General features: G+C 52.8%; 1 protein-coding gene across 1 annotated transcript in view; it reads right to left on the bottom strand.

The window, feature by feature from the left end:
- Positions 1–1,392: 1,392 nt before the first annotated feature.
- Positions 1,393–17,774, bottom strand: part of CACNG2 (calcium voltage-gated channel auxiliary subunit gamma 2) — a 114,222-nt gene continuing 97,840 nt past the window's right edge. The window contains exons 2-4 of the mRNA XM_039246149.1: positions 14,893–14,976; positions 3,061–3,201; positions 1,393–1,933 (exon numbers count right to left, since the gene is read on the bottom strand). Of these exons, the coding sequence (XP_039102080.1) occupies positions 1,398–1,933; positions 3,061–3,201; positions 14,893–14,976 (761 nt within the window). The 3' untranslated portion in view covers positions 1,393–1,397. The remainder of the gene's footprint in view (positions 1,934–3,060; positions 3,202–14,892; positions 14,977–17,774) is intronic.

Genomic DNA, 17,774 nt, shown 5'->3' with positions numbered 1-17,774 from the left:
TTTTAAGTCCCCCAACCCCACCGCATTGTTTTGTTTTCACAGTTTAAAGCTGGAAAAGAATTAAAAGAAAAATACTATCTGATTTTCTTGCAAGTAAATCCACTTATTATATATATACATTTATTTATAGTCTGTGGTTTTTTTATTAAAAAAATCACCACTTGTTTTTCCTTTTTCTTTTGTAAAAAGAAACCTTTTTGCAGTGTCGTTGTTGGACTCGCTGGGCCCCTGAGGGGGGCTTCGGTGAGTCCGAGGACCCCCAAAGGGTCAATGAGCCCCCTTCCCAGGGGACCGGGGGCCTATGAGTCTAGGGGTCCACCATCGCCCCAGGGTCATCAAGTGGCCCTGAGGTGAGAGGTGAGGAGGGAGAGCTGCTTGATATCCCCCTGGGGGGTGAGCATCCCCTGCTCCTAAGGACAGGAGCTTGGGGTGGTGACCCCAAAAACTCACCCTGAGGATTCCAGGTTTCTGGGCATCTCACAAGCCAAAGGCAGCCGTCCCCTCTCCTTCCCCTCCCTCAAGGCCTAGGAAGTCATCACAGTGGGTTAAGGACCATTAAGGACTGGGAACTTGGGGGCTCGGCAAGCCCCAAGTGCACCGCCTCCAGGCACCTTTCGGACAGGAGGGACCTAGCACTCTAGGGTCCCCTGGAAGCCTACAATTGCCCCATCGATGCTGGGTGGAGCCGGCTCACAAGCCTCGGAGCTTGCCCAGCGTTCCTGGGGCACCCATCCAGAGGCTCCGGGGACCTGGCAGTGACCGAGGGGCTCACCTGGCCCCGGGGCCCCTGAGTCTCCACCCCCCCACTCGCCCAGGGAGGCAGAGCCCGCTTGGGGTTAAAGAGAACAGAAAAGTTAACTCTCCCGCATTAAAACAAAAAGTAACATAAACCCCTGATAAATGCAGAGAACATCCCCCTTCCTTTCCGCTCCTTCTCATTTTTTGCTTTAATGTTATCTTGGTTCCCTTTTATTTTTTCGTTTAAATTGGTTTTTATTAAATGTTAAAATAATGGTACATGGGAAATCATGCATTTTCTTTTAGATTTATTTTCTATTTTAAATTTTTTATCCTCTCTCGCTTTTTTTTTTTAAGTTTGTTTTTCTTTCCCTCGGTTAATATTTTGTCACGTCTCCTGTCGTTTTGCTTCTTTGTTCCTCTTATAGTTTGTTCTTTTTTTTAAAATTTACTTGCTATGTTTTTCTCTTTTTTTGTTTTTTTCATTTTTTTGTTTTTTTGTTGTTTTTTGTTTTTTTTTGTTTTTTTTGTTTTTGCTTTTGGAAGGTTTCCCCTCCCCTTGGATGGTTGGGTTCCCGCCCCCGCTGCTCGCCGCACTTCCGGGCGCTGGCGCCCCTCCTGCGGCGCCCCCAGGCCCCCCCGCACCCCCTCCGCGGGCTTCATACGGGGGTGGTCCGGCGGTTGGCTGTGTTGGAGTGGAGAGAGTCTTTGTTCTCCTTCTGGATACAGTTGTGGACTTGGAGGAAGCTGTTATCCCTGTCGGAGTTGTAGGTGGCGGTGGGCGTGGTGGCGGCCTTCAGGGGGTCCCTGCTGAGGGGGTACATGGAGATCTCCGTGGACGGCAGGGTGTTGAAGCCCTTGATGCCCACGGGGGAGGCGTCCCTGGAGTGTGAGGGCTCGGTGGAGCGCGAGCTGGAGCGGCTTCGGCGCTGGTAGCGGTAGCGGTAGCTGGGGATGCGGGTGATGGCGGAGGCCTGGAGGTAGTCCGTGGCGCGGGCGGTGGCCCGCAGCTGTTTGTGCCGGTCGATAAACATGTGCACGGCCAGCACCCCAACCATCTCGGCAATGATGAAGGACAGGGCCCCGAAGTAGAAGGACCAGCCGTACGAGTAACTATTCTTTTTGGAGTCGCTCTTGGAGGGGTCTCCGGCATTGGCAGATATGTACACTATGATGCCAATGATGTTACTCAGACCTGCAGGGCGCGGAGGGGGGGCGGGGGGATAAGAGAAGGGGGGAGGGTTAGTTTCCAGCAGGATGTCAGGCTTTGAGGGGGTTGACGGGACCGAAGGCGGGGGGGGGGGGGGGCAACTGGAGGGCCTTCCCTGATTCGGAGTTTTCAGAGTCAGTGCTCTAAAGTGATACTGGCAAGCATCACCTTAATATTTTATCGTGCCACCGAAGAGAGCCACAAACGGGAAGGCAATTGGAAACAAAAATACGGCAAGGGGGAGGGGGGAGACAGAGGCATTCTACAGCGCACTGAGTAATAATAACGGGTACTGTTTATTGAGCGTTTGCTACCTGCCTTCACTGTTGAGTGCGTTCCCAGGGGTTTGCAAATGAGGAAGTGGATCGCAGAGAGGTTAGGTAACCTGCTCAAGGCCGCACAGAGGTTTGAAGCTGGTATGGCAGGGGGTTCTGGCTCCTGGAGCCAGACTGTCTGGACTCAAAGCCTTTAGCAAGGTAGCCTTAGTCAGAGTTTGCAGATCTGTATAATGGGGAGAAGGATAGGACTCTTTGCTCTTGCAGGAGTGATTGAATGACTTAATCCATAGACAGGATTAAATGACTTAATACACATGAAGCTGTTGGGGGCCGGGGTGTGGCAAGGACTACTTAAATGTTCCTCGTTCTTATTAAATGGCTCATCCTACAGCCATGTTCTTTCTCTGACATTTGTAGCAACGTGACCAGTCCTGTAACGGGCTGAGGTATGTGGTTTTAGGTACCTGCCTGCACCCAGGGGTGACAGAGAGGGGACAGGGCAGTGAGGCTAGGCCCAGTATGCTGAGAGGGACCCGGGATTTGGGCCCTTTTCTTAAAGGTGGGAGGAAGATGGGCCATTTGGGCTGAGAGACAGGGTCTGGGGATGTTCCTGGGGGACTCAGTGGCGGGGAGTGGGGGTGGCGGCTGGGACGTTGCTATGGGGCAGGAGCCCCAGCACAACCTGCCTCCCCTATGCCATGACAAGTCCTGGGGTTCCCTCTTCTCCCCCCCTCCTCTCTGTCGAGTCCCCTCCCGGCCGCTGAGCACCCCAACCTCAGCCTTTTCCCCGCAGGCAGGCCTGGGCTTGGCCCGGTGCGGCTCTGTGGCCATTACCTGCAGACACGAAGAAGATGCCAGCACTCAGGATGATGTTGTGTCGAGTCTTGTAGAACTCGCTGGCCGCGATGCAGAGCCCACCCATGAAAAGCAGAATCACACTCAGGATTGGGAAGATGCTTGAGGCCCTCACGGCCCCTGTGGACACAGAGGGTCAGGGAGAGAGAGGGAAGGGCACAGCTGTGAGCCAGAGGGATGCCAGGGGGAGAGAGGAGCATGGAGCGTGGGTGGGGGAGGGGGAGGAAGCCACTGCCCAGCTCCCAGCCCTTCACGGGCTCCTCTCTGCCCACAGGACCAAACTCCAGGGCCTCATGAGGAGGGCCCTATGTGACTTCTTCCCTGGGGCTTCATGCCTCCTGGTCCCCATGTCCCCTCCTGTCTAGCCACAGCACCCTTCCCACGCCATGTAATTGCATGCTTCTGACTTTTGACATTGTAACTTTTCTTACTAGAATGTCTTTCCTGCTCTTTTTGACTCCGCAAACTTCTAGTCATCCTTTAAAACTCAACTCAGGGGCACCCGGGTGGCTTAGTGGCTTAGGTGTCCAACTTCGGCTCAGGTCATGATCTCTTGGTCCATGAGTTCGTGCCCCGCGTCGGGCTCTGTGCTGACAGCTCCGAGCCTGAAGCCTGCTTCTGATTCTGTGTCTCCCTCTCTCTCGCTCACTCTCTCTTTCACTCACGCTCTTTCTCTCTCAAAAATAAACGTCAAAAAAAAAAAACAAACCCAAAAAACAAAACCTACCTCAACTCAATTCGCCTCTTCTGTCAAGCCTTCCCTGACTTCCTTATGCAAAGTTATTGTCCCTTCCTCTGTGCTTTGGGGCACACTGAGAGGCAGCGTGTTACAGAGGGAGCCCATAGCCTGCATCTGAATCTGGCGTTAGCATGTGTTAGCTGCGTAAGTTTGGGCAAGTTGTCGCTCTGTGCCTCAGTTCCCCCATCTGTAAAATGGGGATGGATGGTAACAGCACCCGCCTCCTGAGATTGCTGTGAGGATTAGGTGCGTTGATTCTGATAATGCACTTAGATGAATCTCTGCCGGCGTGTGGTTAAACTCTGGTTAAGTGATAGTTATTACAGGAAAAATATGTTTCTACATATGCTTTCACCATAAGCCGTGGGATCCCATGAAGGCAAGGACCGCGGCTTTTTTTTTTTTTTTTTTAAGTTCTTTCTTTGTATTCTCTCTGTCCCCACCACACCTAGGTCGGTGTCAAAGACACAGTAGGTCTCCCATACAGGCTTGCTGAGTGAATAAAGGTGGTGAGGTGGTCCAGAAAGAGGAAGAAGCAGACATGTTGCCAAGAAAAGAAAAAGTTAAAAAAAAAAACCAAAAAACGCCTTCAGAATGAGGTAAGAAGGAAGGACTGACAAACAGACAAGAGGAAAGAATGTCTTCAGGAACATTTTCCACCTGCATGTAAGAGGGAGGACAGGGGGACGCAGGTGGCTGAGGGCAGGGGAAGGCAGCTGGGGGAGGGGCAGCCCAGGCAGGCAGGCTGTGTGTGTGTGTGGGGTGAGGGACGTGTCCGGACGGGGTCACCTCCGGGTCCTCCATAAAGGGTCTCTGGAGAGGGAAATAGCTTTTCTCTTCCAGATTCAAATAGGCAGTAGGTGGCCTCAGAACCCTGACTCCTTGTCCCCGGAGCTGTGGGCCTGGCAGAGCTTTCTGGAAGCTTGTGTGAAGAAAAGGAGGTTTTCCTTTCTGTGTTTGGGTTGTTTAAATGGCTTCTGAGGGAGTTGGGTCCTATTAGGGGGCCTGTGGGCTCAGCCCTGGGGGTGGGGGTGGGGGTTGGCTGGGGATGTTCATTTTGGAGAGGAAGGTGCCAGGAGTCCTGCCTCCCCTGCCCCCCCCCCCCTTTTGGGGGCAGTGTGGCCACGAAAATCTGCAGAGAAGAGAGTTTTTCTGTATAGAACTTGAGGAGTTTTTCTAAGAGGAGTTTAGCTAGTTTGCTGCGATGTGGGATATAAAACACCTCCTCTCTTTTGCCTGTGGGTCTTCAGGAAGTCTCCACTGCTTACTGATGCTGTTGGGCAAGTGGATTATTTTAGGGGGACTTGAAGAAGGGTGAACCTGAGCTGGGGTGAGAGGATGAGGCATCCGGGGGGTGCAGCTGGGTTACTGGGCAATCTGGCTCCCTTCTCCCGCAGACAGGGATGGGCCACTTTCCCCCAACCTGAGCGCTCTCCCCCTGCAAGTCATTTTAAGAGAACTGTTATGTCCCCAACCTGAGCTCCCCTCCCCCACATCCCTGCACACGCACACAGGATTGCAAGATGCCTGGACTCGCACAGTCAATGCTGCCTGAATCGGATTCATTAGCACGAGGGGATGGGGGAGCTTACTGAAGACTCAGGAGAGAAGAGAGAATCTTTGATAAGCACCGACTCTGTGTCTGGTCTTGAAAGAGCACCTGACATACATTCTATAGTTTAATCCTCATAACAGCCCCATGGGCTGTGTTTTTACACAGTTTATAGACAAGTTTATAGACAAGACCCAGTTTATAGACAAGTAAAGTTCAGAAAGGCATAGTAACTTGTCCAAGGCAGCCCAGCTAGTGAGTCAGGATTCAAGCCCAGATCAGCCCAACTTTTGGACGATCCTGTACTCTCCCTCAATGGGGCTTCCAAGGAGCCTGGGAAGAGATCTGGGCTTGGGCTCCCAGCGATGCCACTCACTTGCTCTGTGGCTGAGGCCGCTACCTCGCCCTCTCTGGTTTGCCCACGTACAAAGAGGGTGCTGACCATTAGATGATTTCTCATGCCGCTGCCCTCTCTGTGTGGATATGATTTCTGACCAGCTGGGAAAGGGGGATGACGACCAAAAGGAAGGAGAGGTTGGCGTGACTTTCAAGGGGGCAGCGGCAGTGGCTCAGATGAGCAGAGCGAAGGAGGAAGGACTCCAGTCTTTTCCCTCCGAGAAAGAAAGCAGGTGTTTCCTGCCCACCGAATGCCTGTGTTTGGCACACCCAGCCCGCACCGTCTGAGCAAATGCTTCACAGGCAGCCAGCGTTTGATGTCCCTGCCCGCAGAGACCGGATGTCCCAACCCAGCCTTCCTCCATGAACGGGGCTGGAGGGAGAGGTCTGCTGTGTTGCAGGCAGCGGGGAGCAACGTGGAGAAAATGGGGGCCACTTCAGAAGGTCCCGAGCAGCTAAGGGTATGCCCTGGAGCATGGCAGCCGGCGAGCAATGTGGACAGAAGCCCCTCCTGCCCAGCAGAGCCCACTCAAGCACCAGCCTCCCCCAGGAGAGGTCTGCCCCGTATGAAGGTGATGGGGACAGCTGGTAAACAGCACCATACCTAGGAAGGCTGGAGTTTGCAGGACCCGGATTGAGCCTGGGCAGGAAGCTGCCTTAGAGCCAGCAGGGGCTCTTGCATTGGAGAAGTTTCTCGAAAGTTCTTTTCTTTCTGGCTGGGCAGTGTCATGGGCTGAATGGGGATTTGGGAGTTAGATATACCTGAGCTCATATGCTGGCCTTGTCCCTAGCAATGTGGCCTGGGGCAAAGGTCTTTAAGTCACTGAGTCTGTTTCTGCAATCCTGTAGAATGGGAAAAATAACCCTAATATCCGACTCCCAGGAATGTAAAGTTTGCTGCTTACAGGGCAGTCAGAGGGCCAGGGGCCTCACAGGGGAGTGGGTTAAAACCTGCAGGTTATAGGCCCTCACACTGGAGCTACTGAGTTAGATTCTACGTTTCTTAATTGTTTTTTTACATTTATTTGTTAAAAAATTTTTTTAATGTTTTTATTTATTTCTGAGAGAGAGAGAGAGAGAGACAGCGTGAGCAGGGTAGGGGCAGAGAGAGAGGGATACACAGAATCCGAAGCAGGCTCCAGGCTCTGAGCTGTCAGCACAGAGCCCAATGTGGGGCTCGAACCCACAAACAGTGAGATCATGACTTGAGCTGAAGTCAGATGCTTAACCGACTGAGCCACCCAGGTGTTCCAACATTATTTGTTTTTGAGAGACAGAGTGAGACACAGTGTGAGCAGGGGAGGGGCAGAGAGAGAAGGAGACACAGAATCCAAAGCAGGGTCTAGGCTCTGAGCAAGCGTTCAGCACAGAGCCTGCTGTGGGGCTCAAACCCACGAACTGTGAGATTGTGACCTCAGCCAAAGTCGGACGCTTAACCTACTGAGCCACCCGGCTGCCCCTAGATTCTATGTTTTAACAAAAGCATGTCCCACCAGTCATGTGCACGTGGAAGTTTGAGAGGCACTGTTGTCAAGGTTAAGTTGGACACTGGCTGTCCTGTTTCTACCCTAGAAAGTGTACAACAAAAGGTACAATTTTTATTATTTCTATTATCCTGCCCCCTTCATCCAGACACTACTTCCCCATGAATTGTCTTGATTCCCACTGAAGCTGGTGTGGTTTTAGTGCTAAAATCTATCACGAGGAGCAGAAAGTATCTGGTTTATGGGGCGCCTGGGTGGCTTAGTCGGTTGAGCGTCCAACTTTCGCTTAGGTCATGATCGCGGTTTGTGGGTTCAAGCCCCGCATCGGGCTCTGTGCTGACTGCCAGCTCAGAGCCTGGAGCCTGTTTCAGAGTCTGTGTCTCCCTCTCTCTCTGACCCTCCCCCGCTCACGCTGTCTCTCTCTCTCTCCTAGAAATAAACAAAAATTAAAAAAAAAATTATTATAAAAAAAAGAAAGTATCTGGTTTATTCAATGAGCAAATGTGTATCGATCTCCTACGAGTAAGCATGTGGAAGTACGCTGTACCTACCAACAGTTTTATAGCCCTTCCTATGTGCCAGGTCCCATTCTAAGTGCCTTACATGGATAAACCCACTTAAACCTTATACCAGCCCCATGAAGCCATGGCCTTGGCATCAAGGAGATCACAAATACCTAAAGCAGGTATATTTACTGTAAAGGGACAGGTAGTAAATATAATATTTCTGCCTTTGCTGGCCATATGTTCTCTGTTGCAACTACCCAGTTTAGCTGTGGTAGCATGAAAACAACCTTGGGCACTTCGTAAACAGATGAGTGAGGTTCTATTTCAATAATACTTTATTTACAAAAACAGTCAGAGGGCCAGATCTGGCCGACGAGCTGCAGTTTGGCCATTCCTGGCTGGGAGCATACTACGCTGCACTGGGGAAGGGCCACATGGTCCCAGAGCGGAGAAGATGCTTCACTTTTAACTAGCTGTGGGTCCAGTGAATAAATACAGACTGAGTGCCGGCCCCCGTACCAGCTTCCAGACTGGGCATGGGAGACATAGGAGCTTAAAAACAGGCCTGGGCCATGTCTTCATGGGGCTTACATCCTCATGAAGGAGGTATACGTCATCAGGTCATAACACAGATAAATATGTAATTATCAACCAGGATAAAGTGCTATGAGAGAAAGGTACCCATATGACACCATGAAGGTGTGCGACAGGCTAATGTCACATGTAGATGGCTAGTGTTCATTGAATGGTCAGTGTACCCCAGGGCTGTTCTAAGCACTGTGCATCTATTAACTCGTTAGTTCTCATTACAACTCTGTGACATAAGTACTTTTGGTTATGCAGCCAAAACTTGTGGCACAGAGAGGCTAAGCCATTTGTCTGAGTCCACCCAGTGAGGAAGTGGAGAAACTGGGTTGTGAACCCAGGCGGTCAGCTTCGAGGGTCTGTGTGTCTGACCACTGCCCTCCCCTGCCTTCAGGCGTGCACTTCTTGCCACTCAGAGCATCCTCTGAGCTCACCTGGGCATCAAGGAGGGCTTCCCCGAGGAAGCGATGCTGGGGCTGGCGTCTGACAGATAAGGAGACGCTAACAGGACAGAAGAGAGGCGGGGTGTGAAGCATTCCAGGGAGAGGAAGCAGCATGTGGTTTCCAGGGCTGAAGGAAGCATCCTTGCTCGGGGAATAGGAAGATTCTGGATCACACAGAGCCAGGGAGAGCCTGGGGAGCCCTGAAGGAAATGAGGCAGGCCAGGGTGGGGGGCTCATGAGGTACAGGCTTGGGGCACAGAGCTGCGGTGTGGGCTAAGCCATAATGGGGAGGTGTAGACACGGAGGGGAGCGCAGAAGCACCTGTCTGTGGAAGAGTGGAGGGCTTCACGTTGAGGCTCGGGCGCCCCAGTGTGTAGTGGTGACTCCGGAGGGGGCTTCTGGGGTCCTGTGGTGTGTCTGGCTTCCACTTCCTTGTCTGCATTAGGTGATGTCTAGGGTCTTGGCTGTCTCTGTGTCCCCCAGATGTCCCCACAGGGTCCACTTAGCCGGCCAGGCCACGGTCTCTCCTGTCCCCTGTGCCAGTCATGGCCTTGGATTAAAATGGCTGCCTTCCCAGGTATATGGAGGGCAGGCTCCCTATTTTCTGGGCGCAGTGCTCCACTCTTTATGTCTGTTCCCCCCCTCCCCCCCCGGGGTTTGGTCCATTCCAACAAGATAGGATCTGCGAGGAGCTGGCTCAGGAGAGGTTTCTGGGTTCTTGGGCCTCTGTTCCTCGCTCCCCTCCATGCTGTGCTAGTTAGGGTGGCCAGGACACAAGCGTATGGGTGTGTGAGTGTGAGAGAGGTGGGGAAGGGGAGGAAGGACAGAGAGAGGGAGAAGGTGTTCCTGGAGGAAGGAGGAAGGGGATGATGATGGATGAGGGGAGAGAGAGGAGCTGAGAGCGGTGGCTTGGGAGCCTGGGCTCCACATGGGGCCTCCTTGGAGCCCCATCCCAGCCTTCCCATCAGCAGTGTGGCCTCCGTGCCTCTACTTGCTCGTCTGTGTAATGGGGACACCAACAGCACCTACCTCCCAGGGTGTTGTGAAGGAGAACGCAGGTAAGGTATAAAGTAGTCAAGTGTGTTCTATCTAATGACATAAGGAAAAGAGTTCCGGAAGCCCCGGGGCTTCCTTGGTGGGTGCCATCCCCATCCGCGCAGGCGCCAGATGCTGTCCCGTTCCCGGTTGTCTCCGGGGCTGGTGATCAGCAGCACCAACACAGGAGGGAGGTAGCCTGCGTGCCTCCGCTGGCTCTGCTGCCTGCCCTCCTGAGCCTCAGTCGTCCCCCCTGCGACAGGGAGGTCATGAGCACACCGAGCTCATAGCCTGCGATGAGGAGAATAGCGCCTGGTATGTGCCAAGCTCCAGGAGACGTTAGTTCTCATCTTAGCAGGAGGACCGTTGCTGCTTCTTGTGGGGCCCGGATTGGTGTTGAATACAGTGCAGGTTGCAAGTCAGGACTGGGGTGGGGAGTGGGGAGGGGGCCAGTCAGCGTGCTGGTTGCCACCAGCACATAGAGAAACAACCGTGACAGAATTGAAAGCGTCGGCATGCGTGGAGTGCGCGAGGTCAGAGAAACATGTGCTCTGGTTGCGTAGAGGTGAGTGAGTAGGGGTAATGGCTTAGGATGTGCCCAAATTGCAGTGTGACCAATGGGAAATACAGCTCCCATCTCCTGGACATAACATACAACACACACACACACACACACACACACACACACACACACTCTCTCTCTCTCTCTCTCTCTCTCTCACACTCTCATGCACACAGCCTGCAGGGACTTGCAGACACACATTCAGACAGACACTCAGATGCATGGACACACAGGCACCGAAGGGCACGGAACGCAGCACAGACTCCCACCCTTGTGCACAAAGAACGACGCACAGATGCACACCGACAATCACAGGAAGTCACACCTGGGTCACCGCTGCCTCTGTTTGTCACCCGCTTTCAAGCTTTGGGTAAGGAAGGATAGGATGGGTGGGGGGCACCGTGGCAGACACATTGATGGCCCCCCAGAGCTGGCTGGGAAAACCAGGTCTGGTCATCATTTGTTCCTGGGTAAGCTAGTGACAGATGGGTGAGCTAGGGACACACTAGCCACCCCTTTGTGGGGCCCAGATGTCAGGAGGCCCAGGGTGGTGACCAGGGCCTGTCACTAGAAAGTCCCTGGACCCTCTGTTCAGGAGAAGCTTTGTAACTCCTTAAATATCCATGGAGCTTGGGGGGAAGGGCATACATTCATTCACTCATTTATTTGTCCCATCAGATATTGATGGGGTGCCTTCCTTCTGTCGGGCTCCCCAGGAGGCCTGAAGCTTGGCCTGATGGCTTGAGACAAGTGAGCCCCACTTTCTGGCCACCCCAGGAGATGGGCTCTGCATTCCTGCCCACGCCTTCTGCCATGCTCTCTTCTCCTCTTCCTCTGCTCTAGATCCTCCGTCCAGCTGGTGGAGCAAGGATGGTAGGGGTGACCCGGGCCACCTACTTGCCACCCTCCTCAGCCCCCTTCCCTGGGGCCTTCTCATCTTCCTGGCCTCTAAATCTTGGTCCTGGGACTCAGACTCTGCACCTCCTCTCTGCACCACTGCCCTGGGCCATTCATCAAGTGTTGTGGCTGTAAATATCATCCACCTGCCAACAACTTGGCAAACTCCTGTCTGGGCCAGGACCTATCCCATGGGTCCCAGACTCCAAGGCATCTCCCCAAGGAGTCCCATAGGTTTCTCTGACTTAATGTGGCTGACACGGAGTTTCCAATTCTTCCCAATCCCAGCCTTGGACTCAAACCTTGACGCCTTCCTTTCCTGTGAAATCCACAGGCAGCCTTTCAGGAAATCCTATATGTAATCCCTTGGGAATATTTTCAGGCTCTGGCCCCTTCCCACCTCCTTCACTGCTACTGCCTTGGTTCAGAACACTGTTTCTTGTCTAGATTTATTACATTAGGTTCCACCCGCCCCCCTCCCCTCCGCCCCCACCCCCCCAGCCAGAATTGACCTTCCAAATCAGTGTCACCTGCTCACGGTTCCCATCCACCCTTAGAATGAGATCCGATTTCTTCCCAACATGATTGGGCTCCTCACTACCTCTCAGATCTCATGCTGTGGGATGCCCTCCATTCTTGCACTGTGCTTGGCCAGCCAGGCCTCCACTCTGGCCCCCAAACACCCTGCCCCCACCCTGCCTTAATAAGGCCTGTGCTCTCACTGGTCCCCCTCAGGCACGAGCTTCCCCCAAATCTTCTTACCTCCTTTCTCTTCTTCATTTAGAGAAGCTATCCTGACTACCTCTTCTAAGTAACACCCCCCACCTGCCCTCTGCCCACGCCCTCACGCCCCCTCCCCCCTCCATCCTCTCACAGCAAGCTCTGGAACTCTCTTAGGGGATTATGTGTGGTCCTGCTCATTGCATGTTTCCTCTGTGAGAAATGTCCCCTTCACAGAGGCACCAGTTTTGTTCACCCTTGGGTCCCCTGTACTGACAACGGGGCCCTGCACGGAGTGAGTGCTTAGTGAAGGTCTCAGGAGTAAATGAGTGAATGCTTCTAGAGGCCTATTCTCAGCTTTGGTGCCGCTTTCTCGAGGGGACCCTTCTGGAATGATCTCCGGTTTTGGGGTTAGGGGCCAAGCTCCCTCAGCACCACACACTCCGTTCTATCCCTGCCTGCATCATGGCATACATGCTACCTTCATCGGCCTGTTTCTAGACACCGAGTCCTCCCCCCCCCCCCCCCGTGGCCTCCCACGTTGCAAGTGCGCTAGGAGAATGGGTGTAACCGACCGAAATTGGAAGCTGGCTCAAGCGCCGCCCATCGGGCTGAAGCCCCGCCCACCTCCAGACACAGCCCCACCCACCTCCCCTGGGCCCCGGCTCCGCCCACTTCAGTGGGGCTGGAGATCCAAATGGAAGAAGGATCCCTGTCTCCTAGCTTCTTTAGCCAATCAGGTAAGAGCTTGTAAAGAATGAGACCATCTAGTTAGAATCTGTTAGGATTTAGAATCTGTTAGAGAATGATAGGAACTCACATCTGCCGGCTTTCAAAAATTACTTTTGTTGCCTAGCCCAAGATTAGCATATTCTAGATCAGGGATCAGCAAACTGTGCCAAATGCAGCCTGCTGCCTGTTTTCATAAATAAAGTTAAGTTTGCTGGGAGCACAGCCACACTCACTGGCTTCCATTATGTCTGTAGTCCGTGGGCAGCAGTGAGTAGTGGGAACAGAGGCTGTATGGTCCAGAAAGCCTAATGTATTTACTGTCTGACCCTTTATAGAAAACGTTTGCCGATTCTTGTTACAATACTCAAAAAATACCATTGGGTTAAGTAAGCTTAAATGAGACCCTTAGAATCCTGCCCTGTTAACAGCAGTTAACCAGTCCAAGGCTTCTGTCCGGGGACACCCGAATGAAGCAAACACCCTAAGTAATTCTCTCTTATAAACAATGAGGATATGGAGGTATGGAGTAGGTAGAAACAGCCACCGAAGTCTCCTATATCTGTCCTTTAGATAACAGACAACATGAATGGAGTGTCTATTCCAGAATCTGTTCTAGGCACAGCAAGGAAGGAAACAAAGTTCCTACTTTGAGCCCTTGGTGTCTAGCTGATTATTACATCCTTACTATTCTCAACCAGTGTGGCTCCTGGCACCAGGCTCAGGCTGTGGTTCCCTCCCCCCCTCCTCCCCCTCCCCCACCACTAGGAGGACACATTTGTCCCAAGTCTCCTGACGCCAGAGGTTTCTCTGAGGGTCCTCCCCGCCAGGCTGGGCTCTGCCTGGGGCCACGGGCTGCATCCACTCTTTCGCTGTGATCTCCCCAGTGCGGAGCGCAAGCTCCAGCACACGGTGTCAGCCTACCTTTGTGCCATTGCTCTGCTCCCACAAGAGCCCCGGCCGTGGTAACGGGGAACAAGAACCCAACCCGTCTTTCAGGAATTCCATTTAAGAGCAGTGTCTCTCAGGAATTCGTAAACGGAAATGATGAGCACTGTAAGATATTTTTCTCCCTTTAAAAAGAAATCTATAAATGACATCGTGTTCCCTTCCTTTCTCCTCCTCGCCACCGGGCTGACTTCATGTTCCCTGGGCTTTTCAATGAAACCAGGTTGTTTTCAGGCTGACCCGAGAGTTGGCTTTGATGTGAAGAGTAGTGATGGAAGGAGACAGGGTGATCCATGTAATGAAATGCCTCCTACCTTTTCCATAAAAGTGATCAGAGAGTGACACTAGCCATTCTGCTGTGGGGGATGGGAGGCAGGCTTTAGGGGCCTCGGAGCAGCTGGAAAGGTCACCCGGGACAGAAGGTGGGGACGCTCCTGCTGGAGCGCAAACCTCTTCTGGAAAAGCCTCTTAAGAGCCTGGAGCACAGCTTTCACCCACTTCTGTTTGGGTGGCTTTGCTGTCCCAGGTGTTAAGGACTCTCAGTCCCTCTCCTGGAAATCTCTTTCTCAGGGAGCATTTCACCTCGTTAGTTTTTGATGACTCTTGAGAAATTTTCTTTGGAACTCAAAATGCGTTCTCTTGATACTATGCCTCAGGTGGATTTAAGGTTGCAGCTGTTACCTCAGGATTTAACTTTGACTTGATTGTGGGGGGGCGGGGGAGGAAAAAGCTCTAATGTATTGTTCTCTGTCGAGATTCCAATCTGACACTGCCTGACGAGTCTCTTCATTGAGTCAGTGAAGAAATATTTACTAAGCTCTTATTAAGTGCAGGGCCCTGGGCTGGGAATAGGAACATGTGAATGAGATAGGGTGGGTCCCTGGCCTAACTGAGTTGGTGGGACTGCCAAGGAGATGTTTACTCAGACAAGGACCACACAGCACGATAAGGGGCATGGAGGACTTCCTGGAGGAGGTGATGTTTCAGGCTGGGACCTGGAGTTTATCAGACAAAGGGGAGGGAAGAGTGTGACAGGCAGAGGGAACAGCATGCATCAAGGTCTGGTCTCTGGATAGGAGGAAAGGAGAGAGGCTCAGCTTTTTCCTGCACTCTGCTGATACAGGGATCTTTGGATCCTAGCCTTTGGTGCTCTGCAGGTTACAAGGACTGCCCCCCCCCCCCCACCAGGAGGGAGAAAAAATTGCATGCACTCACGGAGGAAATATTCTGCTGTGTCAGCTTCGTAATCTGCATCCTCTGGGAAGTGATCGATTTGCTTGCAGAGACCTTTGAAGTTCCCTGGAAAACAAGAGGAGAAAGGACATGTGAAACATCAGAGTCTCCAGGGGCTCAGCACCCATCGGCCTCTTGCTGACTTCTTGCTCTTCTGAAGCTGGCTCAGCCCTCTCCCCAGCCCCGAAGGAAGCTATCACTTTGTCTGTTTGGACATCTGCCTGGTGAATCAAAACACACGCACCCGCGGTGCAGCGGAGAGGATCTAAGGCCTAAGACTTCAAAACCCAGTCTTCCGTCCCTGCATCGAGGCTTCTGAGGATTAGCTGGAGCTTGGCAGCTGGCAGAGGTTTGGCCCGGGGCTGGGGACTGTGCCGAGGAGGCTGATGAGCCTGTCGGTACACTGGCCTCTGTGCCCCAGCTCAGCTGGGGGTCACCTCGCATTTTGCATGCCAGAGATCAGATTGCTTTGCAAAGAAGACAGACCCCACACTGATGCCGACAGACGTTCCCGGGGTCCTTAAATGAGCTTGCAAAGCGCCTTCCCATCTGCGGTGCCTGGAATTCACGGTGCCTAGCCCCCAGCTGCTCTGAAATGGTCTGGAGGGCAGGGGAGGGGGGAGGATGATGGGGGGGGGGAAGATGGGGAGGTTCAAGCCCCCAATGGGGGCTGAGCACCTCTGCCAGGCTCCTGAACTACAACTCATTTGGGCTCTACCGCAGGCCTGTGAGAGGCATATTATCTCTTCCATTGTACAGATGAAACTGAGGCTCACGGAGGCTAAATGATCCGAGTAAGTACTCTTGGCCAGGAAACGATGGATCCAGGGCTCAAACGAAGGCCTTTTGATTCTCAGTCTTTCCTGGCTGATGGCTGAGAAGGTGAACACAGGCTCAGGTGAAAGCCCAAGGCCCCAGCCGGCTCCTGCCAACGGCCACGAAGTGAGTGCGGTCTTCGTGAAGGACCGATGCGTGGGCTAGAGCTTGCAAACAGGTCTGCTCCGCCACAGCCGAAACCTCAGTCAGTTTCACACCCGGCCGTACCCCCCGCACCAGCACAGCTACAGCCAGTGTCGGCGGGGCTTTCTCCGAATGAATAAATAGGAAGACCCGTGCTGGCAGCTCCTGTGGCCCAGGTCCAGCTCGGCATCGCTGAGATGCCCGTCTCCTCACCTGAAAGGTGGAGATCAGAGGAGTCCTTCCTTCGCGGATCATCGTGGGATTAAACGAGCTGACACAAATAAAGTGCTCGCAGCGAGTGTCGGTGGAAAGTGCTTGGGGGCCTCGCTGTGAGGGAGAGTTGGAGGCTGACTATATTCAGCCACTGACATTTGGGATTTTTCTGTGACAGTAGCTAATATAACCTCATTAATACAATTCTCAGTACGTGTTAGCAATTTATTTTCCTTGGGGTGCTGAACCTTCATATCCCATAAAGTAGGTTTTATCATGTACTATGGATATTGTTTAGGAATTTTAGGGCATTCTTACATAGACCTGTATACATCATATACACCTGCTTCTATACGATACAGGTGTACTTATGTAAAGGTAAGCGTTTCAGGCATTTCCAAGGCTATTAGTTTATGTGACATATTGCAGAGAAGATGGTTGGTCCCCTCATTCACTGTCTCTGTACCATATTCACCCTCTTTCCTGACTTCTGCAAGAAAAACGATTCCCCAGAGCATATGGGGACTTCCCGTAACTGCACTGAAGCTCTGGGGGGACTCAGGCGCCCAGCGTTTCATTTGAAATGCTCCTCTGGAGCAGGCCCCTTCTTGCTCACCTCCCCACCCCGCCCTCAGGCATCCACAGGAGGCTTCAACTCCCCCTAGGACCCAGGACTCTTCCCAGCTGCTAAGGGGATAGGATATCCTCCCTATTGTTAAAATTACAAATCAGTATATTTGCAAAGTGCTTTGCAGAGTGCTTTCATTTTCTCTCAGTTTGATCTGACAAATATTTCATCAGTGCCAGTCTGGGGCTGGGCATCTTTTTAAGGAATCCATGCAGGAGGTGAGGTGCAGAGCGCAGCACTGGTGGGCCCTGAGGCCCCTGACAAATTGGGGACATGGGGCGCCTGAGTGGCTCAGTGGGTTAAGCGTCCGACTTTGGCTCAGGTCATGATCTTGCAGTTCATGAGTTCAAGCCCTGTGTCAGTCTCTGTCCTGACAGCTCAGAGCCTGGATCCTGCTTCGGATTCTTTGTCTCCCTCTCTCTCTGCCCCTCTTCTCTCTCTCTCTCTCCCTATCTTTCACACACACACACACACACACACGCGCGCGCACGCGCGTGCACACACACACACACACACACACATTCTCTCTCTCAAGACTAAATAAACATTAAAAAAAACCAAAGTGGGGACAGCGCTCAACCCCAGACTAGGGCTTGTGGGTGGTGCCTCCACGCCTCTCTTCTAAGGGCCCCACGCTTCCTGCAGGCGGCCCGCACCCATACCTCCTCCCCTTGCAGCCTGGCTGTTTCTCTGCATGAGCTGAGCCCCAGTCATCTTTAGACCGTGGGCTCCTAGCACGCAGGAATGGCTCAAGAGATGCTGTCTAGGGACCGTGTGAAGTCACCAGCAGCCCGGATTCTCCTGTGAGGGCCAGACCTGGTAACCACCTGCCGGTCTGATGCCTCCTGGTGGATGTTTTAAATATTTTTATTTATTTCTTTTTTTTAATTTTTATTTCTAGGAGAGAGAGAGACAGCGTGAGCAGGGGAGGGCCAGAGAGAGAGGGAGATACAGACTCTGAAATAGGCTCCAGGCTCTGAGCTGGCAGTCAGCACAGAGACCGACGCGGGGCTCGAACCCACGAACCGCGAGATCATGACCTAAGTGAAAGTCAGACACTTAA

This window comes from Hyaena hyaena, unplaced genomic scaffold (genome assembly GCF_003009895.1).
Source record: "Hyaena hyaena isolate Hyena2069 unplaced genomic scaffold, ASM300989v1 scaffold_280, whole genome shotgun sequence".
In the NCBI taxonomy this organism is placed as follows: Eukaryota; Metazoa; Chordata; class Mammalia; order Carnivora; family Hyaenidae; genus Hyaena; species Hyaena hyaena.
This window is presented reverse-complemented; position numbering and strand designations above follow the sequence as displayed.